Source organism: Calonectris borealis, chromosome 3 (genome assembly GCF_964195595.1).
Source record: "Calonectris borealis chromosome 3, bCalBor7.hap1.2, whole genome shotgun sequence".
In the NCBI taxonomy this organism is placed as follows: domain Eukaryota; kingdom Metazoa; phylum Chordata; class Aves; order Procellariiformes; family Procellariidae; genus Calonectris; species Calonectris borealis.
In genome coordinates, this window is record NC_134314.1 from 51,185,325 (window position 1) to 51,212,946 (window position 27,622).

The 27,622-nt window shown below is 41.3% G+C and overlaps 1 protein-coding gene across 1 annotated transcript in view; it reads left to right on the plus strand.

Annotated features, from left to right (window-relative positions):
• The window catches only part of SOBP (sine oculis binding protein homolog), a 117,670-nt gene that overhangs the window by 6,159 nt on the left and 83,889 nt on the right, over positions 1 to 27,622 (plus strand). Inside the window, exons 2-4 of the mRNA XM_075145619.1 lie at positions 3,268 to 3,406; positions 5,269 to 5,454; positions 17,632 to 17,783. Of these exons, the coding sequence (XP_075001720.1) occupies positions 3,268 to 3,406; positions 5,269 to 5,454; positions 17,632 to 17,783 (477 nt within the window). The remainder of the gene's footprint in view (positions 1 to 3,267; positions 3,407 to 5,268; positions 5,455 to 17,631; positions 17,784 to 27,622) is intronic.

Here is a 27,622-nt window from a genome sequence, read left to right on the forward strand (position 1 = left end):
CTTTCAGTGAGGTTCTGCTCTGCATGTACAGGTTGTGTATTAATTGACTTGCTTCCTTTCCTTAACTTGAAGAACTGGGGTTTTTTGCCTCTTTCCCCCGCATTCACACAGAGAAAAATTGTCTCATCTCATCATTTGTGTTTTGGCTGTTGCCACCGCACTGGTCTTTACAAATCCCATCTTGTTACCATATCTTGAATCCACATAGATTGGGCCTACCATTGAAATGGAAAAAGGGAGAATACATGGAAACAATGAAAGAATAGTGGTCAGCTTCAGGGCAGCGGCTTCAGCAAGAACATGACCTGTGTGACCGTCATCTTGGCTGACAGGATGTTAGACATCACTGCAAATGGGTAGCGTGGTCAGGAGTCTGAGGGAAGGTGATGTCGTCGTTCTGTGGATGCCCATCTATGCGAGAGAGTTAGAGTGGAAGAAAACGTTTCTCAGTTTTGACTACCAGCTTGCTAAGGATGGGATCATCCTCTTGGTTTGCTGTGTATAAAGTGCTGTGTGATGAAGCCCTGGCTGTTAGCCACTGAGAGAATAGAATTAAGAGTGATCAGCATCATTGTAATAGGTAAGATAAATTATGAAGAAGACTGGCTTAATTGTTTTTGTTATCCAAGCATCCTTGTTGAGAAATCACGGTGTTAAAAAGGTGCTTACTTTTGTTACTGCTAATATGCAACCTCATTGTACTCTCATTGAAGTTAGTAGGAAAGACCCCAGTGATTTATTTTTTTTAAGAGTCAAGTCTCTATGATGGGTAATTTCAAAATCAAATGTATTTTTTGTCATTATGAGTGTTCACTTTTGTGCATCACTCATCATGGATAGTGAAAATGAGACTTGAAAAGTATTTAAACTTTGTGCCATTACAAACCCAACCTTCACTTTGACTAGGTTCTGAAGAGACATATACATGTATGAATTTTCAGGAAAAAATAAACATATAAACAGCCTTGCTTACATATTCCTTGACAAGTGATTAGAAATTACTCATTGCCTGAGTTGATCAACAGTGCAAATAAAACACAAAGCATCCACAGGAGGCGAATTTAGAGCAACTCAATTAATTTGGTTGCATGGGGTTTAAGTCAGGAAGACTTTGTCAATTGGTCTGTACCTTGCTAGATTAGTCTCTAGAGCTGCATCTCCATAGCTGAAATTTAGCAAAGCAAGGGAAGCTGGCAGAGCTTGCCTTTGGGCCTCTGTGGACCCCTTCAGGTCATTCTGGGTGAGCTTCAGGGGCGAGGTTTCACTCCCCGTCTTCCGGGTCATTTCGTTGTTGGATTCCCATGGGTTAGAGACAGGGGTTGTGCCTTGGGATTTTCAGCACTGAGAGAGAAGTTTTCTAAACAGCTAAAAAACAAAAACAAAACTTTAGAAAAATTTCCCATTTTTGCTAGTATTTAAAACACTTACAACACTGCATCATTCAAATGAGAGTTTAAATACGTATTTTAGAAATGAGTGTAGGTGTTAGCCACGTTACTCTGCATTGTACTAATTGCAAACTGTAGTAGTGACATAGTTCAGACGTAACGGGCTGTCGCACTTATAACGCTGACACTAGAGGTAGAGGTGGAACGATGCTGTATTTTCCGGCAATTCGGGGCTGCACAGGACAGCCACGGAATCGAGACTTCCAGCAGGAGGTCAAGTGAAAATGAAAGGGGGAAAAAACAAAAGGAAATCGATGCTCCAGGGTCTGCTGTGGGTTTTTGTTTTGGTTTTTCTTTTCCTGAAATGTGCATTTGTAGCACAATTGCCCAGATGATACTCCTGGAAGAGTACGAATTGCTTGTGTTTATTGCTTGTAGCTGCTTTACAGCGGTCCTTGAGTGACAGGAACACCTATGCAATCTGGTGCGATGAATGAGCCAGGAGCAGTGCAGCACTCTGACAGAGTTCTGGGGCAGAGCGCCTGCTGTAGCTTTGAATTCGGAAGCAATTATCATCTGATTAATTTTATTTATTTATTTAAATGACTGGAGAATTGCCGTGTTCTATCATTAGACTTGCTCCCACTCAAAAATTAAGCTAGAGCAGTTACTAGACAAAATCTAGCAACCTGCAAATTTGACACGTACCATTTGTTTTGAATTGGTGTCGTATTCTCCTCATTCTTTTCTGGTAGCCAGAGTCCCAGGAGACGATGCTTATCAGGAGCACTATTTTAGATGTCCGGATCTTAGAGGAAAACGAATATTGGAATTTGTTTTAAAAGAGTGATAATAAAAAAATGCGGAGACCAAAGAGAAGGGCTTTGTGTGTGGCTTTTTCATTTTATTTTACAGTTGTCATACTACTTTAAACTGATCTTTGCCGTCGCAATAATTCATTAGCTGGTTTCCTTTGGTAGTTTCCTAAATCTGTAAGCTGTAGAGCTCCATGGCACTGTTTGGTTTCAGAAAGCTTTGTTGCCTGGCTGCAGATTTCTTAACTTACTCCACTAAATCTCCTGGCCCAGTAATGAGCATTTTTTACAGAAATATTTTTGCCACATGACCTAGAGGACGTGTTTTTAATAGAATTTGAGAGTTATGACAGTCATGTTCCATATTTTGCATTTCCATACAAACATAAAATGTAACCACACGGCTGCTTGGAAATCGGTTTGAAAATAAATATGGCAAAACTGAGAAAGGTTTTCTTAAACAAATATAAGAGATGTTTGTATAAAACGTTATGGTAAAATGCTTTCATGGTGAAGAGTTTTTAAGTGGTTTGACTATGTAAGGGCTTATAACTCTGAGGAGAAATGTCTCCGCTGTGATTTTATTTGATTTGGTTCATGGGCACCTCAAGGAACGGTAATTGTGTCAGTGACCTGCTCCAGCTGAAAAGACTGTAGCGCAGTAAGATTGATTAACTGCTGGTTGAAAAAAAATCCTGGTTTTCTGTTATTCTCCTACTGCAGTCTTAAATATTTTATGGCAACACAGACAAGTTTGTGTGACGAATGTATGTTAAAATATTTCTGACATTGAATGCCAGAGCAAAAGTCATAAATAACTCTCCTTTTCATTTTCTTTAAATTACAGACGTATGACTCTCTGTCATAATTACATGTGCCAGTCGGAGATTTAAATGCATTACACTTTATGCACTTGACGTATGAAACGAACATTAGTCTTTGAGGAGGTGGGCCAAACCTGACACTTCCTCGTGTAGCACAGATACGGTTCGATTTATGCAGTCCTCCCTTCCTTCCAAATGGTTATTGATTACATAAATAAGTAGGTAATTTTTCTCTTTCAGAACTTTGCAGAAAACACTATGAATGAGCTCCTTGGCTGGTATGGTTATGATAAGGTTGAATTGAAAGATGGGGAAGATATTGAATTCAGGAACTACTCGGCAGACGGGGAAAGCCGCCAGCACATTTCTGTTCTCAAAGGTAATGAGACTTCATGGTTCTGTGTTCATGCAAAGAAGGATTAATATCTCAACCTGTCTGAATTGGCATGGATTGGGAAGCGTGTTCTGCTGCTTGCTTCGTGGTTGGTTTACATAAAAATATCGGAGAGTGCTTTCTAGTACGAGGAAGCCAATAGGGTACGAGGAAAATCACTTAACAAAATTGCTGTTAGTAGGCGCTTACTAATATATCTTCACAAATAATAGCTCTTGTGAGTCAGTTGAAAGTCATGTACCTGTGGTACCGATAAACTGCTCACAACTGGAAAAAAGAGGGAGCGCTTTCTTAGCAGTGTGGCTTTAAGGAACCCTTTTGCTTTCAAAACCAAGGCTTTTGGGCCTATGGCTTTTTAAAATGCGGAAAGATTTTGAGCTGGAATATTCACAACACGTGTAGGAATGAGCGTGAATGTTCACAAAAGGCTCCTCATCCATGTTTGTACTACACTGTCTTCTGCAAGTGCTGTAGAAGTTCTCCAGGGCTGGAATTTGTTTGGGACAGTGCTGGATCTTCGTGATTCAAACTGTGAAGGATGGGACCGAGTCTGTTTGTTCAGCCGTTCAGTTGCTGCCTTCTGACCCCTCAGTCGCAGGGGATGGGTCGGGGCTTGTCATCAGAGTGAAGAGAAGAGTTAGGAAATTGCTGCATCTTGACTTATCCAACAAGGCCTCCTCAAAGGTGAGGTAAAGAAAGGAAGTTGCAGCAGCTTTTACGCTCTTGGGCTGCCACTTTTCGCTGCGTTTGTGGCCAGCAGCGTTTGGGTTTTCTTTCTGATGGCCAGCAGCAGCACTGTATTCAGTGAGTGTTGGAATGAGTACTGATACCAGAGAGACCAATTCTGGAGGAGAGTTGGCTAGAAAAAAGGTGGAAAAATTAGAGGTAAGGTGAAACAACCTAATCGTGTTAAAATTGAATGTTTGCAGCTTGTTAGTTCTGTAGTGACATTGGTGATCGATATTTATTTTTCATTGAAAATGCAATGTCATTAAGCCACCTTTGAAGAAACTTGTTCCTGTGTAGTAATGTGATTCATTTATTTATGTTTTAATAAGTAGATCTTTTATTGAACGATTTGTGGCTCCAGTCCATGCCTGATGAAATTTTTGACATACTTTTTTTATAGACACATGATACAGATCATACGTTTCACGTACCAAAAAAAGATGTCGAATAGCTGTGACAGGTAGAAATTTTTGGTGTATGCAGTCTATGGGAGGTAAAAAAGTGTGTTTCTTTTTCTGAGAGGTGGGAGGAGAAGGAATAATAAGAACTAAGTCCTGCCCCATAGCTAACTGAGGTGCATTAGAGAAATTCCTACAAATAAGAATCCTGAGGTGATTTGGGATTAAAGAATTAGAATAATAACTGTCATCATTTCATGCACACTTTGCTGTAATTTCAATAGTTTGTTCCTTTCTTTAAATCCTTTCCATTACTACTACTCATATTATTGATAGAGAATTAGGAATTCTTTTATTTTTCAGTTTATGCTTCTTGCATTGATGAAGTCACAGTACACTGAGCGCGATCACCATGCAACCAGTAGAAGTAAAGGACAGAAATAGGGTGTCATTGATTAAATCAGGTTTACTAAGGATATGCATGACAAAATAATCCCACCTTTTGGGAAAAAAAGAAGTGTGAGTTTGATTTAAAAAAATGGAGCATTTCTGAAGAATGCTGGAAAGTATCCATTTTTTAAAAGGGAAAATATCTGGGGTTTTTTGTGCACGCTTCTTGTATTAGGCTAAGTAATTTAATGAACAGACTGGTGAAAGTATGTAGGGGCATTTAAGAAATGTATGTGTCATACTGTACAATGTGTTCTTTGTGTTTTACAGAAAATTCTTTGCCAAAACCAAAATTACCTGAGGACAGTGTTATTTCACCGTACAATATAAACCCAGGCTACCCAGGGCTTGCCACAGGAAATGGACTTTCAGACTCACCAGCAGGGTCGAAGGATCACGGGAATGTACCTATTATTGTCCCATTAATTCCACCACCTTTCATAAAGCCACCAGCAGGTAAATCCTAATGAACATTTAAAAATGGTTACTGTCATTGACGTGTCCTGAGATTGCTAGATCATGACATCTTAGTAAGAGGGCTGATTTCAAAATGCTTAAAAACCAGTCTCAGGGAAGAACTTTAAAACGGAGTGGGAAAGTGACTTTATTTGTTAGTATGCTTGAAAAACTTCTGCCAATGCAATGACGACAGACTTGTGACACTCTGCATGCTGGATTATACTCTCAGCGCTTCAACAACATCTGCTTTTAGAAAAAAATAAATTTTGCTCTGATGAATAAAGCCTTTAAATAAATTAATGGAAGATGATTAAATTAAAAATAAGCTCCGTGAAGGAAACAGTGAAAGAGACAAAGCCATCAAATCAATATCATGTCTTTATATCAGGTTAACAAGCTCATCCTGGGAAAACTGTCTCTTGATTCTCATTGAAATCCCTGACCGTTGTCTCTTGAGGGTTTAATATGATCTTGACTCTACCCAGGAGACTGCACTGAGATGTTTTACATTTTCATTAGACTTTTATCAGGAGTGATTTTATAACATGCCGTTCCTCAGAGTTTGCATGAAAAATGATTTATTCCACACTGCATGCTGCTTACCATAATCTGTGAAAGTAACTCTTACGGCTACACCAGGGTGATTAATTGCTGTGTTATTGTTTACTGCTGTACACGGTGCGGTAATTGGTGAATATAGACAGGAGCAGGCTTAGTCCTGCTTCCATGGACGTCCCTGGGTGTCGTTCTGGGTGGTCTTGGGTGACCGAGGAATACAGGGTGACCTGCCATAGCTACCCAAGAACGGTAGCTCTCTGCACACAGGGAGGCAGCTTGGCTGAAGAGTCCCCACCAGGTGTGAGGACGCTTCTGCAGAAGCAGAACAGCTTGTAGCATCAGGTCCCAGATGTTAGATGGTCACCTCTGCCCTTCGTTGCATTGACTAAAGGTAACTGTAAAATACCGATCGGTCCAAGACAATGTTTGCCTGTTGACAGTCGTGTGACAGACTACAGTTGCTCCTCCCAAATTATTTTTATGCCATTGAGTTTTATCTCTGAAGAAGTATACTAATATGCTATGAATAATTTTCAAATGTTACTCAATATGCATTCCCTGCCAAAGACTTTTCATCTATTTTATACGATATTTGCTAATTACCAAAGCTATTTGGGCCCATTCCTGCAGCCTTTACACAGCTAAAGATCTCAGGCCATATGGGCTGGATCCTCAGCTGTTGTTGATTTGGCCCTAAAGCTTTAATCAGGGGCTTGTGCCATCCCAAGCTATTTTCTCCTCCAATCTGAGTCATGAATGAATCCAGAATGCTGCATTTGTGGTACGTGAACACAAGGCTATAACGTGCATTGTGCAAACTGCCACTGTTGCTGGATTTTTATGACATCAAACAAGCAGGAGGTAGAAAAGTAGAAAAACAAATGAAGTAGAAAAACAAATTGCTGCAACAGTAGTTGAGTGGATACAGGGGAACCTTGGCCAAGTCAACTGCCTTCTGTTCTTTGCCTGTCCACCTACCATGTGTGATCCCGTGTTCAAATGTACTGCTAAGGGCAACGTGCAGAGAAGGCTCTTCATAAGTATTTTCCAACTTTAGGTTTTTAATTCATTAATTCATAATGAATATCGTTGTTTTACTTGCATAGGGGATATGAACACATAATCTCTGCCTCCTCTGACTTTATCCCATGATCAGTAATGAGTGCTAGATTACCATGGCTTCTAAGCAGATGAGCATATTTATCTCACCTTTGTTTTAGAGAGCAAAGTTTGGGAGGACCGGAGGGGGAGGAGAACCACAACCTTTGTGGGATTTGCAATAAGCATCGGTAGTAATTGTTTTGTTTTATCTTAGGGCGTAGGTGCCCTAGTCATGATCACCCCAAAGAGCCTGGCAAGAAGCAACTGGTGAATACAGGTAGAAAAGGGAGTACAAAGGAGCCAGGAGAGCCAGCGTGCGAGGCAGTGGTCTTGGCACTGCACTTTGACACAGTTTTGTGGGCACTACATCAAAGCAGAAAACTTCAGAGTGATACAAAGCCAGACAAGAGTAACTCTGGGGATGTTTTCTCGGAGCCCCTCACAAGCGCAGGGGATGACTTTGGAAACAGCACAAAGGTGTTTCTTTGAGTTGAGCAGGCAAATGAAAAAGGCTCACATCATTAATTACTAAAGCTGAAAGTCAACATTTTCAGCATGGGGGAGAGACAGGCTATGACTGTCCTGCCACAAGAACAGAAGCAGCTTACATTTGTTCGAGTTAATAAGTGAATAAAGGGGACAGGAGGAAAAGGCAGAAAGAGTCCAAGAGAAAGCTTCAAGGTTAGAACGCTGGGCAGAGAAAGGGATCTTTGCAGCACATTTTGAGTGGACGCGCATAGGACAAGGTTACATTACAGGCCAGAGAGAAAACCAGGTAGTGATGCACTGTAGTGACTGAGATGCTGAGAATCGGGATGAGCCCAGACTTTGTGGATGGATGGGGAAAGCTTTTAGATATTGTACAGGAGAAGGATCTACAAGATTTACATATAGCTCAAAAGAGAGTGCCCACAGATGAAAATGATATCTAAATCATGAACCTGAAGGACAGGAAAGATGATGGTGCAGTCCACCGTTATTGAGCAAATAATATGGAGTGAGCACTCAGGGAGAAATTATTAAGACTTTAATTCTTGCCGTATTGATCTTGAACTGAAGGGTCAGCACCAGTAAAATAGTGTCAGAGAGGCAGGCTGAGGTATTCATTTGGACAGGAGAGCAATGGTCTGGAGAGGATAAGCAGATCCAAGAAACAGTCACAATGAATTATTAGTTGAATAATTTTTCCAGATAAGATTCTATACATATAAGAGGGAGAAGAGAAAGAGCAGAGCACAGGGCATGCTCACAGAAGCCTGAAGGGAGAAATAGGAAGGATACTCTGCAATGTGCACTGATGTAGCAATTGCAGAGGTAGAAAAGCACTGGGGGAAGACAGTCAGGAAGCCAAGGGCAACAGGATTTCCAGGGAGGCAGGTATGATTCTTGGTGTCAGAAACAGCTACCAGCTCAAGAAGGAGGAGGAGGGAGTACTGATACTGAACTATGTCTAGGAAGCAGTCATCGAAGATTTCAGCACATTAGGTCTTCCTTGAGCATGCTGGAAAACTTTGAACAGTGTCCTATCTGCGTTCATATTTTGTATGAACAGGCTAAAACCTTGAACAGTTAACAAAATTACCTTTTTCCCCTCGCATGCTTATTTTACTGTAAAGTGTTTTTTTTCTTTCGAAAACCAAATAATTTTGAGCAGTCTGACTAAAATTGTGTCTCCAAGCTGTTCAGCTTTCTGTTTTATGAAATGAAATATTAGGTAAAAATTTGCTTATACAATCCTGGAAAACATTAGACTGCTACCTGACCAAACAGCTCCAATAAGGGCACTATCTCCTTGCTGCACCCCAGAATTACACCCGAAAAAGGAGTTAAACGCATGGGCCCTATGTGGTACACTGACCGTCTACAGACTCAGGTTACGGCATGTCGGTGGAGGATGCTAAATCCAGTCATGGGAAGCCTCCACAAGAAGGATGCCAGTTACTCAGATCTGGAGACTATTTGCATGAGCACTCCACTGATCTGCACCACCAGACAGATAGACCACACTCAGCCAGTGCCCAAATCAAATGAGACTTTATCAGTCAACATCAGCCATCCCATGTGTATCTGGAAGCAAATAAGAGGTCAGTGCAGCCTCCACAGAGTTGGTGTAATAGTCTCCTTGTGGCTGATAACCGTCCTTCTTGCCCAGCAGGCTGGTAGCTACGGTTAGGGCCAGCAGCAGATTCTGAGTGATCTTCAGGGTTAGTCTCGAGTACAACCCATTGCAACAAACTGATACTAAGATTAGTTCTGCTTGGTGTTAGAAGATTCGTATTTTCTACATAGCAATGTAAAGAAAGTTTTTTTTTCAATTAAAAAATTACATAGAAATAGCAAGGAATGGAAGTGCAACAGCCAGGAACAATCTAGAAATAAAAATCCCACCACAGATGTGCAGAGTATATGGCCGTAGTATGCAGCATCCTAACTGTTATTCTGCAGCCCTTAGTGATAGAGTAAACCTGAGAGGGCACTTAGGGTGACTCTGCCCTTTGCTCAGACAAGTTCGGATGGCTGTTGTTACATGGGATGAAGGAAGGCTAAAATCAAGACTAGTCGAAGAATGCAAAAAATTCTTTCAATGCAGGCAAGAACATGCTGGAGGCTACGATGTCTCAGTTTCCCCATTTTTTTAAGAGTGCTCTTTGGTTTACTTTCTCTTGTGGTCCCCATGGTGGTGCCTCGGTAGGGGAGGTACAACTGCTGGTTGGTCTAGCCTTTGAGCATGGGTGTCGGCAAAACCTTTCCTTTTCCTGCCTCTTCTGTGTACAGGCGATGCACAGAGCACATCTGCTGTTTTAAGCATCCCAAACCAGAACCGGCTCCGTGCCGTGCTGCGCTGTGAGGCGAGGTCGCTGTCAAGGGATGTGGTGGAAGGGAGGGCAGAGAGGATGATACCGTGCAGTTGACTGAGCTTTCCACAGGAGAAAGAAGTATAAGGGGAAGATAATGCTCCCTCCCAGGGTTCTCACAAGATAATGAGTACATTTGGGAAAGGAAAGGGGATTTAAATCCTCCGACCCGCAGATCAATGTCTCTACATAACGTTTGGTTCAGTGATTTCCAAATGATAATGATTGGGGTTGTACCAAAAGTTATCAGAAACTCGTGAAAGTGAAGAAGAATGGGCTGGAGGAACTGTATCTGGTGAGGCAAAATGTCTTAAAGGAGGAGCAGAAGCATTTCCAGTGCTGACTACCTTGTAAAATAGGCCTGTGACCTGAGCTGGCAAGGAAACGTCATATTCAAATACGAAAGCGAATAATTAGGTATTTTATAGAAAGGAATAAGTGATTTTCTGTGTTACAACTTAACATAACTTTAGAATTAAAATTTACGGGATTTTTTTGTAAATATAAGTGCACGTGAGTAACTTGGTGCAACACGTGGGATTAAGCAGAGTCCCTGCCCTACGAACACTCTGGAACTGCCTGCTGTGACCTCTCTCAATATTTAAAATGTATTGGAGGAATCTGGAAGCATAAAAGATGTTTTAAATGGTAGTTAGCAGGGCAGTAAAAATGAATTCCAAGATCATCTGTCTAAATTCACCAAGGAATTGGTTCTATGACTGCATTACCAAGAAGTCTGATTCCAGGCAGAACCCAGTGGCAGTTTTCCTTAAATAAAGACCATATTATCAGATCTAATTAAGTCTATATATTGAGGAGACTTTCATTTTACTACGCTCTGGATCCCGCTTCAGTATTTCCTGAATCTTATTCCGGTTGCTGAACAGCATTACAATTTGTCTAACTGCAGGTTTAGCTCTCTAATAAAGACCACTGCAACGAATCCTATAGTCGCCACTCTTCAAATTCTTTCTCTTGTTTTCAGTTTGAAACATCATCTCATTTACACTGATCATAGGGTTGTTAGTGCCTGGGTTTTAAAATGCCAATGGTTGCCAGGATGCCTGCCCCATCTAGCCCGCTGTTGATGTCTTTTGCTCTCTGTGGAGGGCCAAGTGTTTCCTTTGTGCTAAAAAGAAAATCACAAAGTCCACGTACGTGCTTTAATAGCATATATTCAAAATAGACAGGGACTTCCCCCCCCCATTAACTGAAATGGGTGCTTTTTTGTTTGCATGTTTAAAACCTGCCTAAATGCCAGCTTTTATTTGTGTTGTGCATTCAGTCCTTACTGAACTATGCATGAGAATGTGCCTCAACTCATGCATAGAAAATGTAGGCAAGCCGTGGTTCCCCAAAATGATTTTTTAAAAGGAGCTGGGACACTTTGTTTTATTGGCAGAGTAGTGAACTTCAAGAGACTGGTCCTTAAAAGGAAACGAATTATAGAGCCCTTAAGGTATTTCCATAGTGATGGTTGTAGCAAGCTTTCTATTGTCAGCCCTGTTTTTTAATCTTCCTTTCCTAATTACTTTTTCCAAGGTACTTTTTGTACCTTGAGTTTGTCACACACCCCATCTATTTAGAGGATCAGCACTTAAGTGCTATCACAAGGGGATCTGCAGCAATGTCTCAGGAGTTTTGTTTGTTCATTTTTTAGTTTGAGATTAATCAGACAAAGCACCTCAGATGTAAGAAAAATGACTGTAATGGTGCTTCTGCCTTGCTTGGCATCATCAACCTCAGGAACTGCTTTGGGGTGAAAAATCTGAATACACGCTACTTGGTTTTCTTCAATGGCAAGCTGGGATTTCAGGAGCGGCAGGCGGGTAACTCAGAATAATCCTGGCAGGTCCCAGTGGAAACAGTGAGCCCTTATTGTTAATGCTGCAGATGCTAGAGTCAATTTAAGATCTAATGTCTTTAAAAAGGAAATTTTGCAGCTTTTCATTAGAAAGTAGCACTTCTTTCTGCAGTTAAAATATTTGAAGATGTATGCCAGTGGATTGAGTGCAGTTCCCAGCATGGGGTAAAAGTGCTATTCTAGCTCCCCCCAAAAAACCCTGGGATCCAAACTGCCTGTGTGAGGGGGTGGGACGCAGCAAAGAGAAAAAGAGAGGAAAACAGAAAAAAGCAGTAGCGGGGAGACATGGCTTCTGATAGCTGTAGTGGAAGGAAACTCATGCCAGGAAGAGATGGGTGGTGGGGAGACACCGAGGAGGGATGGGGTGCCAAAATATTTTCTGTATCAGATCACAAACACAACCACAGCCAAGGTACGGGTTTCACACAGGCTCACTCAGTCCAGGGGACGTGCCCTTTGAGATCTCGGTCCCAAACCCTGTGCCCTCCTGGTCTTCCTTCTGCACAGCAGGACTTGCACTTCAGTACTACGGTTGGGCACTTCAGGAGTGATGTTTTCTTTTTGCCAGAAGAGTTGAGTATCTCCTGCTGAATTTCTTGCCAGAAAATGTGGAAAGTAAGGTTTTGGAGTACCTGCCCATAGATCATCATAATCTGCAGGATTACAGCTGTAGCTGCATTTAGTTTCACCCAAATTCTTGAAACTGGAGTTAAAGTTGAAAATATGTATCTGTTAGTTCAAAACAGTATTAGTAGAATGTTGCAGCCTAAAAGTTAGTAAACTGATCAGGATTTAACTCCAGAATTGTAGGGATTTTAGGATCATCCTGCGAAACACTGAAGGCCATGCTGGTTTGCTTAGATAAAGGGACAGAGCTGTACGTGATGGGTTTACTCTATTGTACTCGTTGCTTTCCTTCTCTTTCCCCCACCTCTCCAAATTATGGCTCCATATAAGATTGATTAGTGTAAACTGCTGCTCATTGGGTTTAAGAGGAACAATTTTCTGCAGCTCCTTCACATGGGTTTGAAAGGAAAAAAAAAACCCCAAACATTCTGCTTAATTAAGACCTAAAGAGGCGGTGCAAACTTTTGATGATTAATTGAAGCATGCTTTAGACTGATGCATATTTAGTTATTATAATGTGATAATTTTATCTTGTTATACAAACTACTCCCTTTGGGAACATGATTTAACACTGCAAACACTCCATGTTTATTGCATTGTTCATTATGAAAAATACACAGGCTAAAAACCACAAGGAGCTGTATCTGAACAGTATCTGTGCAGGGTGCAGGGAGTACTTCTTCCACCTGTAATGACACAACCCAGGGGCAGAAAAACACAGTATTGGAACTCCCAGAGTAGCTCTCCCTATGAAGAGCTGAGAACTCAGAAAAGCAGAGGCTGGAAATTCAGATCTTGTGCTGTATGTGGAAGGAATATGTCTTTCTATTACCTGGTGTAATTATAGAAGACAGCGGTACGGATGTTCTGCTGAAAACTCTCCTGTTCCTATTCAGTTGTCTCTGTGCCAGTTCCTCTTTGTCTCACCTGTATGAGTACCCACGCTACCTGTCATAATCGTGACAGATCCAAGAACATGCTAAGCACATTGCAAGAGCAGGTCATCAAGTTGCAAGCCCAGATGGAGAAAAAAAATACAGTTGTTAAAAAATGTTTTCTTTCTCTTCAAAATGATCCGTACCAGGACTTGCAAATGTTATTTTTGTACTTTACAAATGTGTCAGCCTAGCTATGTGAGTCCTGAAAGTGATGGTGAATGATCTTCATCAGAAGAGCTGCTCCAGCGAGAGCTCACATGATGGACGTAGGCACGCTGTCAGGGTGAGCTCGTGTTACTCAAGCGGATATGCTAAGCTAGACTACCAGCAAAAGTTTGTCTGTGAGCAAAGGAGAACATTGCCGATGTAGTATACCGATGTAAGTATTGTGGAGAAGCTTTCTTAGTGCAGACCTAATCAGAAAAAGATTAGAATAAAGATTCAAGACAGATAAGCAGTCTTAAACTGCTGGATTTGAAACTCCCCACTTCCCTGTGTTCTCATCGCAGTAGGTTCTTCTTGCTGAGTGCTCTAGGGATGGGGATTTGATACATTTTCCTGAAAAAAGGGCAAAAGTCTGGTAAAGTGATTTTTAAAGAACTTGGCCTTATGAAACAAAGGTCTGTGAAAAAGTGAGAGGAATTTTATCTTGAATGGAAGATATGAATTTCTGGTTTCATATTATTCCAGTTTGTGTTTAGCAAAAGACAGCAATTAAATCACGAAACTTTGGCTTTTCTGATTTCACACAGTCTTAATGTTTTGAATTTAAGTTATTGCTTCCCACTGCTGTGGATTGTAATAGTAGAAATACATGGACTATTACTTTTCCGTTAATGTTGCAGTCCTCTTCTTCAGTCACTAAGCTTAATACACTGTAATGAAACAGCCCTATTAGCTATTTTCATAACGTCTGCTTAGACCTCTACTGCAACTGGTGTCAGGAAGGAAAGCACATGATCAGGTTTGGACCTTTATCATTGTCCCCAGCTGTCATCCACACCCATAGGCCACAGGGCATGGCTCTGTACCTATCCCAGGTACCAAGAACGGGTTCTTTTGTCTGCCATTCTTAGCTTCACTTGAAGCTGAAAGAAAGGATTTGATTTTGAAGCAAGTCTTCCTCCCACTGGGCTGCACAGGGCTCTTGTTGATGGTCCATAGGGAATTAGTCATGTGATACTGGATGTTTTCTTTTTTCACCTAATGAACTGCATTGCAAGAAGTTAGAGTTGCATCAAAAATTGACTTGGGCAAACCTACACCTGAGGGAGCAAAGATGACTTAAAAAGTGAGATATTAGTGTACTGCTTCAGGAAGCACATGCTCCGAACCCCCTTCTGAAGTACTGCTGTTTCCTGGCTGCTTTACGTGGCCACACTCAGCTAATCCTTTTGTAGCAGTGTTCCTGAGTCTATTAAATGGAAGAGGCGTCTAGTTTTGTTATTACTGTTACTATTAAAAGGATTATATTGTATGTGACCATTCTTTGATGACTGGGGCAAGAAGGAAGTAGAAGAGCGAAATAACTGAAGTTCTTTGTATTTAGGCAGACTCTTTCCCTCCCTTTCTCCCTTCCTTCTTTCAAAATGATGAACGTTTTGATTAATATTGATGGCGCCTCCTGGATATCAGCTGTCTCTTCCTGGAAGTGCAGACAGTGGCTGGAAGTAGTAGTTCGTAGACCATTTTCTGCTGTTTTATTGACTGTCAGATCCGTGGACCACAAGTGAAGCAATACTGCTTCAAAGGATTTCCCATGAGGTGGTGGTGAAGTTCTGCTGGTCAGGGCATGGGAAGACAACAGTTTGACAGAGTAGGTGCCTCTCCCTCTCCCCACCCCTCCCCTCTCCTCTCCTCTCCTCTTGCCAGGATCTATCTTTGATCCAAAGAGGAAGTCTTTGGCAGAAGGAGGTGGGTTGAGCCTTACTCTCTTGCATAACCTCCTGCAGAGAAGCGTGTAATGCGGCTTTTCCAGGTAAACAGCTGTTGCTGCTGCTGGGATGCTGTGTAATTGAAAGTGGACAATTGTGGGGTATTTCTGATCACCCATGGGAGACAGTTCATGTGTGTCAGTAAACAGGAGTTGAATGATAGCTGAGGTGCTTCCGCTATGACGTCACGTGTGAAAGCCCCTGAGAATCCCAGTGGTGGAGCTCCGTGCTTCTCTTTAAAAACTGTACCCCAGATGAGCCAACCTGCTGCAAAAAGAGCTGCTCCAGCACCTACTTTGCCAGTGAACTCTCTTTCAGCTCTGTAATTTTCTTTTTTTCATTTATGACAGTTACTCTCACCAGAAACAAAGGCTATTAGGAAGGTATCCTGGTAGATCTTCTACTTTCCAGAGATAAAATGCTTCTTATCAGTAGGAGAATATATGTTGCTGTTATCTGAAACAGGAGGCTGCCGTCTGTTTCCTTTGGTTCACAGGATTTTCTGTTGTCTTGATACATTCAAAGGGGCAAGTTCAGTCTGTGAGGAATTGGTTTATTATTGTGCAAAAGCAGCAGAATCAGGGCACCTCTGTAAAAGCTTAGTACTTCAAATGGCTCGGGATAAAAATGGGGGGAAGAGCTCTTGGGCAGTGCTGGAGTAGTTATCATCCTGGCCAAGATGGGTCTGGAGAGAAAGCCATGACGACACCGTGCAACGCCACCGTAACAGCACCCTGCGCTCCTGTGTGCCTGGCTGAGATTACAGCCAGCTCAAGGGCAGGCTTCTTGACCCTGTAGATGGCTAGTGATAATTTTGGCCGAATTATTTTGATTTCCCTTGATGTTCAGTATGTGAAAGCATTTATAATATTGGCAAATCCCACTCTAAAGGGTAAGTGGTAAAATACGTTAAACACAAATCTGTGTTATAACTTAGCCTTAAGTATCGGTTTAAAGGTAGACAGTCTGATTAAAACTAAAAGGTCGTTATTTTACATTGTACAATTTTATTTGTAGCTATAAATCATAACACAATTTGTGGAAGGAAAAAAGTTATTAAAGTGGCAATATTTATTCCTTAAGGTGAATAAAATGCAGCACGTAGTTCTGAGTTATGATAGCCGGGGAAAGGAGCCAAATCACTCTGCTAAAAATTAGTTTGCCAATAATTTTACAGAACGATGACAGCGTAGCTTCAAAAACAAATCCTTTATAGGGAAATGGGATGGCTGCATGACAGACTCTCTGAGCTATGAATTCGCCACAGCTCATGGACCAGGAACTGCTTTAACAATTAGTCTTCGGGGATTTTTTTCTTTTCCAGAAGTTAGACAATGGCTGCTGTCTGTAACTGAAAGGTCACGCTGTATCGTAGACTGGACATAAGAACTGAAGAATTCAAGTTTTAAGTCAGAAAGATTCCTGCTAACCTACTGTCTTGATCTGTTTAGGAGGCTTAACTATTCACAGCCCCCATCTGTGAAGCTGGGGTGGGAATGAAGACCACACAAGGATATCGCTAGCACTTCAGTAATAAGCCCTGGCTTTTTTTTACATGGCAGAAGGCATACACGCCACATTCGTAACACACGTTAGAGAAGAGCTCGAAAGAGGGAACTCTGCCTGAATTAAAATTTGACCGATGAGCATAATGACTGGCAAGTAACCCGGCAGACTTTAGCACAGTGCTGCATCTTCCTTCTTGCTCGAGTCTGTGTTTCTGTGACTGCTGTGTGCACACAAAAGCTCCCCGTTTTGTATGTTGTTTTGAAACAATGCAGAAAAGAGGTATTTTGTGTTCCTTCCTATTTAGAAGAGGGCTTTTGTTAGAGACCTGCCTTGGTGCAGTACCTTCTGGGTGTTTTTTATCACCAGCTTGCTGAGCAGAACATCTCAGGGGCTCACTACGACAGACTGTAAGTAACAAGAACAAAGCAGCAATACTCATTAAGCCTCTAGTCTTGGTTACTCGTTTAATAAAGAGTTGTGCACTCTTAAATGTGCTAAAAAGCTCTCGAGATTTCCAGCGCTTTTCAGCAATGCACCATTTTTTAAGCTAATAATTTTTTTCCAGCCATCTTAGAAGGTTTGCCAATCTGCCGAGCCTGGCTGGCACAGGTCACCGGCTGCCTGAGGACGAAGCTGGTGATCACAGGCGTGCACAGTTCCGCTCTCAGACAGTGAGGAAGTTAAAAATGAGATGAGCCGGTGCTGGTTGTATCTAAGAGTAAGTGTGCAGATGTCTGAGGAAGGTGTTTGCATCTCACGTAAACATTGTTCTTATATTTTTGTTGTAGAAGATGATGTGTCAAATGTACAAATAATGTGTGCCTGGTGCCAGAAAGTTGGAATCAAGCGCTATTCCCTGAGTATGGGAAGTGAAGTGAAATGCTTCTGCAGCGAGAAGTGCTTTGCAGCTTGCCGAAGAGCATATTTCAAGAGAAACAAGGTAAGAGAAATAAGGAAAGATGTAATCTACATAGACATAGCTTTAACCAGGCCTAGCCTGGGTCTAATTTACCATCTAATAGAAGCTCTTTTCTTTTGTTTTCTCTGTTTCACCTAGTCCCTCCACTTTCCATCTGTATTGTCTGTTGGACTGTCAGCCCTTTACTAACCTTGTTTCTTTCAGTTTCCTTCAACTCGATGCTTGGGTTTTGTGAGAGTCAGGGAATTTAAATACTAATAAGCATTAACATAAGAGTCCCGATTTGGCCTTAGAGTCTCAGGATACTTGCTACATATACACAACTAAGAGGAGGTATCATGGAAATAGAGTAGAGGAGGGTTGCGTATGACAGTGTCACTAAGTGCCATGGCGTTGGGATCATGGCCAGTGGGGAAATGCTTTTAGGGCCTAAGTCTGAGTGCCATCACGATAGCGCACATCTTCCCACTGCTGCTAGTGAGCTCTAGTTTCATTCCTTTAAAGTGTATCATTACTAATAAATTATCACTGCTGCAAAATTCAGACACTATACAGTTTTTGGGTTGGGGTAAGCAATGTTAGAACATCTAGAGTAGCGTGAAAACCCCTTCTACTCAATTTAAATTTAACTCTGTCTAAAATTAGAATGCAATCCTAATATTGAATGTCTACAAAAATTGCTATAATCACTGAAGTACAGTGCCTGAAAATGCCCTCTAGGTTACTTCAGCAGCTGTTTTTCTGCAGCAGAATGTGCGATATGTCATTTAAAGAAAAATAATGAAGGAACGCTCCAGCATTTTTAGTTGTTGAAAAAGTAGCTGTGTCCTTTTGGTGCTTAATAGTGTGAGTCTTTGGGTGGCCTTTATTGTCTTAGAAATGTTTATTATTCGTAAAACCCTTTACATTTTGCTTTTCTAAATGATGCCATTTTCCCTCACGCTACAGAACATTCAAAGCCTGTCAAGTTCAAACTGAATTCAGGTCTCTAAATCTGGTCTTTTACATCTGTGGTAATAACAAATAAGTACATATGGATCCTAGATTCAAGATGTAATGTTATAGCAAATTACCCTCCTTTATAAATTTGGGTCACATCATCCTGCCAAAAAAAAAAAAAAAGGAAAAAAATGCCTGAAGGATTAGGTTGCAAAAATCAGTAGAGTGGAATTTTAGTGGCAGTCTTGGAGAATCAAGCTCATAATATCTACTGAAGCAGACAGGCAAGTTAAAATCACGTGAGTCTTCTTCGAAGAGTGGTGTTTACATCCTTTTTATCTAGAAAAAGTGTAGAGGAGGGAAGTACGTGCTCCTTAGGTGCTCTTCCTTTGAAAATAAGTTCCCATGGACGCGTGTGTATGTGCACACATACACATTTATGCACATGCAGTTCAATGTGCCTTACACTGTGTAAGACACTCTGGGGTGACAGGATCCAGATCACCGTCAGCTGATGCTCCCCTGACTTTCAGTCACAAATTTACATGGGTAAGATAGCTCATAGTAATGGAGGCATTGGGCGGTGATCCTAGTTAGGTCGTCCTGTGTGTCCAGCAGTGGTGAGTACCAGATAATTCGGGAAACCCCCCCCTTCATCTGGGGACACAGATGAAAGAACGACCAGTTCATGGTGGATTCTCTTTCTTCTACAGCTTAGATTCTGAAATAGGAGTTTTAGATCGCATACTAAATGAAAATAAATACATGTCAACATAATGCATAGGTGTACTTCAACCTTCTACTAACCCATGAGTAGTAGGCTTCAGTAGTAGTTTGTGGCCATGAATTCAATCAGGCAATACATGAAAAAGTTCCCTTTTACCTGACTTACAATTTATTACCTGTGTGCTTTGTTGGAGGCCTCCTTGTCCTTGTATTATGAAAAAGGATGAATTAGGGTATCTCATTCCCCCTGATTCCCTTTCCTACACCTCTGTTAACTTCTTCTGGAAGCTAAAAGATGCTGAGTATTTCCATCCAGAAAGCTCTCTGTATTCATTATTTTGTATGTATCTAAATAACAGTAGACGTTCCTAATCTTTTCATATACCATCATATCCCAGTGAAATGTCCTATTCTTCACTAAAGAGGTTGCAAATTAACGAAATGTCTTATGGACTTGGCAAAACATGGTGAGGTAACATATAATTGATAACATGTTGGTTGTTGCATTGGCTCCGCTTCAAAGCTACGCCAGTGAGTCAAATTTTCTTCCTCTTTGCACCTCTGGAATCTGGAATTGCACAGGATCTGACTCAGCAGAGGAAATCTGCAGCTGCCCCTTGCATTTGTATTTATGGCATTAGACGATCAGGGGACAGAATATTTAGGAAATGCTGCTGTTAAGACAGGTACACTAGAATTCAGCAGACCCTCATACTTCTTGTTTTGCACTTCACCTGTTAGTAATACAGCAGAGTCTTGAGGAACGAGATCAAAGGAACAAAGCTGCAATAGTTTCAGATTTAACTGCTGACCTTTAATCTGTTATTACTAGTCCAACAGCGTACCTGTCTTCTCCATGACTCTAATGCTTATTTATGTATTTGAGAAGTTATACTACTCTACACTTTCTCATTTTTCAAACAGAGGAGTAAAATAGTCACGTTTCACCTGCCTTACGTATGTTTTAAACAGCGGATGTCCGCCACAATATAGTGTTGTATTACGTTAAATATGTACAGCTGCTGCACTTCTGGGGGCTGATAGGACTTTGTGGTCACTTCATTTAAGGCTTGAATTTCCTAATGGATCGTATTAAGCTGTCTTCCCTCCCTCCCCTCGATAAGAAGTGCTGTAATAAGCACTTGCTTAAAATGATAGGACTGTTTAAACAGTAAAGAATAAGTCATCACTAATGTCTCAAAACGGCACTAAGTAATGCTGCAAATTATCCATCCCTGAATGCCAATTGCTGTGTTCAGAATTAGGGCTTTTGTCGTCATCCTAATAAAAAAATCTTCTCCCATACACAGGGCAAATGCACGCTGAAGCGATGCATGCCCACAGGTTCCCAGCTGGGAGAAGGCTTGGCACGAGACCACCTGGAAGTGCCGCCGGAGAGCAACGAAAGTGCTCCAGAAAGCCCCAGGTTAGCTGGGCACTGACTGCTCCCAACCTCTAACTCCTTCCCAGCCCTTTCCCGCAGTAGGTTTAGCAAGAGTAGCAATGCATGGGAACAAGCCGGCACCTTTCTGGCCTCGGGATTGTTTGAACCCAAGCAGTTTAGTTGGAGGTGCGCATCAGTCCTTCCTGCCTTTTGTCCCAGCGGAGCTGTGTCCGTTTGTGCTCTGGAAGCTGTGTCCCTGCACCCTCTGCATCCATACGTAGCCAGGGTTGTCCGGGAACTTCATGGCTGGGACGGGGAGTTCGTGAGGAAAAAGACTTGCGCAATTGTAAGTTGCTCTTCTCGTAAGAAATGCAAATTTTGCCCCAGGTAACATGCAGTCACGACTATTTAAAATTATCTATATTACCAACCATGCCTTGCAAGAATAGAAATATATATATTTTGAGATTACAATGGGTCTCCCCACAGAATGTATTTTTATCTAAATTACCAGAAATAAATGAAGAAAAAATTGGGGGGTTTACCCTATTAGGCAAAAAGCAAAGTATTTAGACTAGATCCGATCTAGAAAAAAACTAAAAATACCACCACTACCCCCAAATAAAAATAACCCAAATCTGCATTCCTGTTCCTGTTCGGTCTAGTATGCATAGTCAAATACACATAACGAACTACTGTATAATGATAACCTGTTGTGCGTAATAATACCAATTAAAAGGAAGCATTGCAGGAAAAGGGAGCATTTCGTACTAATGTTTGTAATTGAAGATTTAAGATTTGGAGCTGTTCTGATGCTCCCTTCCTTAGAGATTTAGTTTTATAGGCCAACTAATATAAAGTTAGGTACCAAGGAGGCACATAAGGGCAAAAAGCACTAGACCACCAAGTTTCAGAATATTAAATTTAAAGGGAACGATTGGATTCATAATTGGATCCAGTGAGTTTGAAGCCTGAAAACATTAATTTTGAAATGAAGTTTATTGACTCAGTGGGTCAGAAAACAAATTTATTATGACCAAATAGCCAAACGTAGAATGAGGACTGAATTCATAGAGATTATAGGCTCTGTTCCCAGATATATTAAAGGATAATTTACTTGATTTGACTAAGACATCGGAGACGAAGTGACTGCAAGGTTGTCAGCTGGTATTTTATACTTGACCTTGTTCCTGTTTCTCACTGCCTCCCAATCAGGAAAAAAGATGATAGATGTTTTTGTTTACACTGCAGCCAAATTTCATTTATACTAATAAACAAAAAGGCATAAGTCAAAAAGTAAAAGTAAACTGCTGTTTAGCAGCATGAAGTTGCAAACGATGATGGCTCTTCTCTCCCCGGACAGGATAGCGATGGGCAGCACCGTGAGCGAGTCGGTAGCGCAGACAGGCAGTGTGGTTTATGCTCTTTTATCTCATCTGCGTAGTAAGAATGAATGTGAACAATCAAATGGGACTGTAAGAAGTCATACGCATTTATTTAGTCCTGAGTTCTGTTGCATTAGACGATTCCTTACATTTTCAAATTACATTTAGAGATGATAAAGTGCACACAACATCATAAAGCCTTAGTACTCCTGCCTGAGCAGTTTTTTGGTTAATTAATGTATATCACTGTGTGATTAATATGGACATGTATATACAAACACACACTAAAAACTGGGAGTAAACTGAAGCTATCATTCCCCAAAATTATTACCGAGAGTTGTCAGAGAAAGTTCTCTTGATTTCAAGCTTAATTGTGCAGCCAACAGTGCATAAGAAACATTTAACAATCTCCCTGTTAAGTGAATGAGTAACGGCAAAAAAAAAAATGTTACTTTCTTCTCTTTCTCATGCACCTGCAAAATTTAATTTGTAAAATGATCATCATTCATGGAAATTTGGAAAATTGCTCAAGCAACTTGATGCAAATAATGCCCCTGACAAAAAAAAAAAAAAGCTTAGCTGTTACATCTTCCTTCAGAGTCCTTTTCCATAAAAAGTTTTGAAACACATGGGGCTCTGAATAGAAAACCTATTTCTCCTAGAGATTTAACTTGCTTTAATTAAGTGTTCAAAAAGGTCTGTGTAGAGCAGGTGTCCTATCTGGTTTGCGTGAAATTGTCTGTATTTGGTTCTGCGGAGCTGTAGAGAAGTGGGATTTAATAAACGGTTCGCAACGTTGCTTCTTCTGCTGTGGTTTTGCGTAGAACGTGCATGTGTATTTATGTGTGCTTGTGTGTGTGCGCACATCTGCGTGTGTGCGTACGCGTATTTGCCACAGCAGCCAATTAATAAGGTTTCTTGCAAATGCTTGAAGGCAGAAGGGGAAAAGACGACAAACATCTCCGTAGCTATGATTGCTATGTTGAGATATAAATGAGTGCTGATGAGTGAATGCAGATGAGACGCTGAGTCTGCAGAGGAAATAGTTTAAGCGTGGGGCACAATTGCGAACTTCTGGGGAACTATCTGGAGAAGGAGGGGGAAGGAAAATATCCTCCCTCAGAGGACGTTTTTAAAGTTTGTGGAGGGTAGAAGGCCACGGACAGTGACCAAGAACCTGGAACAGATACTGAGATATAAAGCAAATCCTGAGTTGTGAAAGAGATGGGTGGCATCAGTCGGAAAGGAGAAGAGCTGGCATCATTGTCTAGCTGTCATCAGCTGGCCTTTTTAGTTACTGGATACTAAACCCAGGAATCTCATAAAACTCCTTCCCTAAACCAGAGCTAGGATTTTTCATGATTAGAAGAGGCAGATGAAATTCCAAATTAACCTACTGAGACCATCAGTCAGAACATCTCACTGCTCACCCACAGCAAAGCAAAATGTATTAACATTGCTAACGATGAAATGCATCAGCACCTGACTGATGCCACCAATGCCTTAATGAAGGGATCTGGCAAACCCAGCGTGCTTGTCAGTTTGCAAACTCAATGGACATTTTACTGTCCATCTGCTGCCATTTAATACTATAAATTTGAATCAAATTCCCATTGTCTGAATTACTAGCAGGTATCCAATCCAATTAAAAGGCGTGTTTTGACCACCATGTCACATTACATCAGTCGTGTTGCATTCTGGCTACTTTGGTTATATCAAGATGAATATGCTAATTACAGCTTGAGAATCTGCTGCCCCTTGGACAGCAGGCGTTTGATTCAAACGAAGCGACCAGTTTACGCGAGGTGTCCTCGCATCAGTTCTGCACAGCTTCAGCGATTGCATCTCTCCTCCTTGCCAGAAGTAGGTTTTGTTTACATACAGATGTTACAACACAACACCACCTAATTGCATTAGGACTTGACTAGAAATGCTTTTAAGGTTTTCGCGCACTAGGTGTATGCAGTTTAGACCAATGATTTGGATTTAAATAGATGTTGTGACACCTTGATATTAGAGATGTGAAAGACGTTGCTGCCTACCAGAATGACTGAGGAAGAAAGATGGCGGGTAGCTATTTTTCTGGAAGTTACTAAGGTGCTTTACTGAAGTCTTAAATCACTTAGGATGAATTTTTGAAGGGGAGGTGGGGGGGAAACAGACATTTTGCTCCGTTAAAAAGTTTGGCAAGATAGACTTCATGATCTGTATCCAGGACATTTTTACATCACCGAGGGATTTTTGATTAAAGAGTTTAGATGCATAACAATGATGCATTCAGAAAATGAGCAGATATAATGCACATGGGTGCTTACTTTACCTCTGAACCCCTTTGGCTCCAATCTATGTGAGCTAGGCAATCGCTCAAAAAAATACTGCTCTCCGCTACGTTCCATGTCTCGGTTCAGGTTGCGTTAGATTAGCCCACGTTGCCTTGGCCTTGAATGAAATTAGGCACCTTCCAGCTTTGTTTCCACGGGATCAACACAGAATGAGCATCAAGAACAGTCTTTATTCTGACGAAAATCTAGGATAGATCTCCGAAGTGAAGCTAATTTGCACAGATTATATTTGGTGCCATTTTTCACTTTCCTAACGAACACATCAATCATTAATACTAATATGAGCTGGGCAAATAATGAAATGCATATTAAATAATATGTTTGTTCAAAAATATAATGACATTTGAATAAATTATTGCCTTAATGCATCTGTTCACGTATCAGTCAGCTCATTAACTTAGGGAAATATTGAAAAAGGAGCTTGAGTATTTTTTTCACTCTCTATATTTTTATTTAAAAACGAAAATTAAGCAAATATGGTTTTTAAAAATATGTTTGGATTAGGAACAATGTTTTGAACGACACCCTCCGTACACACTCCTGGAAGAATGTATGGAATATTACAATGAACTGCACAGTTCAACGGGGCGGGGAGGCAGGGGTCCATGGTGGGCAGCAGTAGAAAACCTGAGGGGCTCAGCTGAAGGTGGAAGGTCATTTCTAGCCCTAAAGTTTCTCAGGAGCACACATTGCTGTCACATTTCGCTAGTGGCAAGGTAATTTGTGCAGGTGAGGCGGCAGTTCTGTGGAGTTGGCGACATTTCTTGTCAGCTGACGGTCTGTATTTAATTACTCTCTTACCCTCCTAAAGCGGTGACTTCCCTCTCCATCACGCAGAGAAATCTTGGGACAAATTCAAGGATGAAACTGAGTTAGACCAAAGGAGTAAATCACATCGTATATCTTTTGGCCCCTTCTAGGTAGGAAAGTTTCATCCCTTTCAGGTTTGTTTACAAACATTTGCTGGTTTATGGGAAAACTGAAGAAACCCTTACACACATTAACCTTGATTCTGGCCTTGTGAGTCTAAATGAGGCTAGGAGAGGCCAAATGGATATAACCTACAAGCTGCCGGATGAACAGGAAAATCTACTACCGGGAATTGTTAGTTAAAGTCAGCTTCTCACCGTATATCAAGCCGCGCTCGATGCGCAAGTGTTAAACTTGCTGGAAGAACAAGGTGGGTTTTGTAGGGCAAAAGTCTGAAAATGTCAGATATCTTTCCTGTAGAAAATTGTTTCTGGAATAATAAAAGACTGTTTGCTGGCCAGCTAAGTTCAGTGATGGGCTGCGCTCTGTCAAAAACCCAAGCATTTCCAACTGATCCATTTGAATTTAAATTGGCTGAAAGTAAACATATGTTGCAAGTTGTCAGCCTGGATGCAATTTTGTATCTAAAGTAAATGTACTCATATGTTTAATAATTTTTAGAAATTTTAGTAATAAAGTATCTGATGGTTTTGGGGTGGGAGGGGTGTGGGGATGTGTGTGTGCGGCTTCAGGTGGTTTTGGTTTATTTAATCTGCTGCCTAAGAAGCAGGAGGCCAGACTCTGCCTCTGTTGCACGGAGGGGCTGGTGGAGATGCTCAGGCAGGAGCCAGCTCTTTTGGCTGGCACACACGGGGCGGGCATGGCGAGACGTGGCTCTGTTGCTGTCCATTTACTTTAAAAGCAGAGCAGAGCATCTCTCTGGCTCTTACCTGGGCTTTGCGAGGGGAAGGATCTTCAGTGGGGTATGGTGGCCCAGCACAGCTTTGCTGGGGAATGTGTGGGACCATCAAGGACTCAGCTTCCCCCATTAGCACTGGCTGAATGCAGTAATTTTCCCATCTCGCATAGATGGATGCAGCAGTGCAATGTCCTGTACGCCTGTGGCCCTTCCTTCCCCGGAAATTCGGACTGTCAAACGAAAGGGGAAAGCTGTTGAGTTAGAAATCAAACAACAACTCAGTCTCAATTACTCTTATTATTTTTAATTTAACCCCCAGGCTTTCACAGTCTCGGTGCATGGTGCCACTAAATCAGGTGGAAGAGAGCTCCTAGAACTAAGTCTTAAAAGCTTAACCTAGAGATTTAAACAGAACACTGACACTTAGATATTTATGAGGAGGTAGGTTTGAATAATTTCATGGTGTAGTAGTAATAATGGTCAACTCTGGCCATTGTCAAATGGTTCAATCTCATGCCTCCATTTGCAAAAGCAATTTATCAATATCAATGCCTTGATAAGGCAGCTCCCCACTGAGTTTCATGTAACGCACAGGCATTAAAAGAACAGGTTAGATGTTAACTTCATCCTAAAGAAAGGAAGGACCAGGAGCTCTGAAAGGGAAGGCTCTAAAATACCAAAGAAAAGGGTTAACCGAGAGAAAGTTTAAAAAAAGGGGAAAAAAGCAGCATTGAATCACTCTGGAGGCTATTTAAGAACACCATATTAGATGCACAGATGGTACGTATACCTCTGAGCAAGGAAAAAGTAGAAAGGGGAGAGTAAATCTGGCATAGTTAAGTGAAGAAGTGCGTAAGCTTAAAGGGACACTGTCAACTTAAAAATCACACTTTTATTGGCAAATTTCTTACCTACTACTGTTACAAACAACACCTGTGATTACTGTAACTGAAAGATGAGATCAAAAACTCCCTCTGCTCTTTGGTGTGCTTCCTTTGGGCCCGACCCAATGGGTGACGTCCCATTGCTTGTAGGGCGCCGGCCGGATCAGGCCCAGCGCCTGTTTGCCTGTACATTGTGTACGGGCAGTTTCGTTATTTCGCATGCGGTCTGCTTTCTTATTGTTTCTGTGGTTTTTCACACAGCAAGAGAGGAAAAAAGCATTTTTTTTCCAAATTGGAAGTGTGGTTGTTAAACTATGGAAATGTCAGGGGGGTCCCAGGCACACTTATACCAGAAATACCAAATGTTTCACTTTTTTAAGACAAAAGTCGTCCTTCAAAAAATTTGAAAGCGCGATCAAGTCAGTTATAACCAAAGGGCCCTGAGATAAAGTGCAGGAATGAAAGGACAAGGAAATTATCTGAAAGGCGTATGTACAAGGCACTGTAGAAAGTATAGAAAAAGTGGCTTTG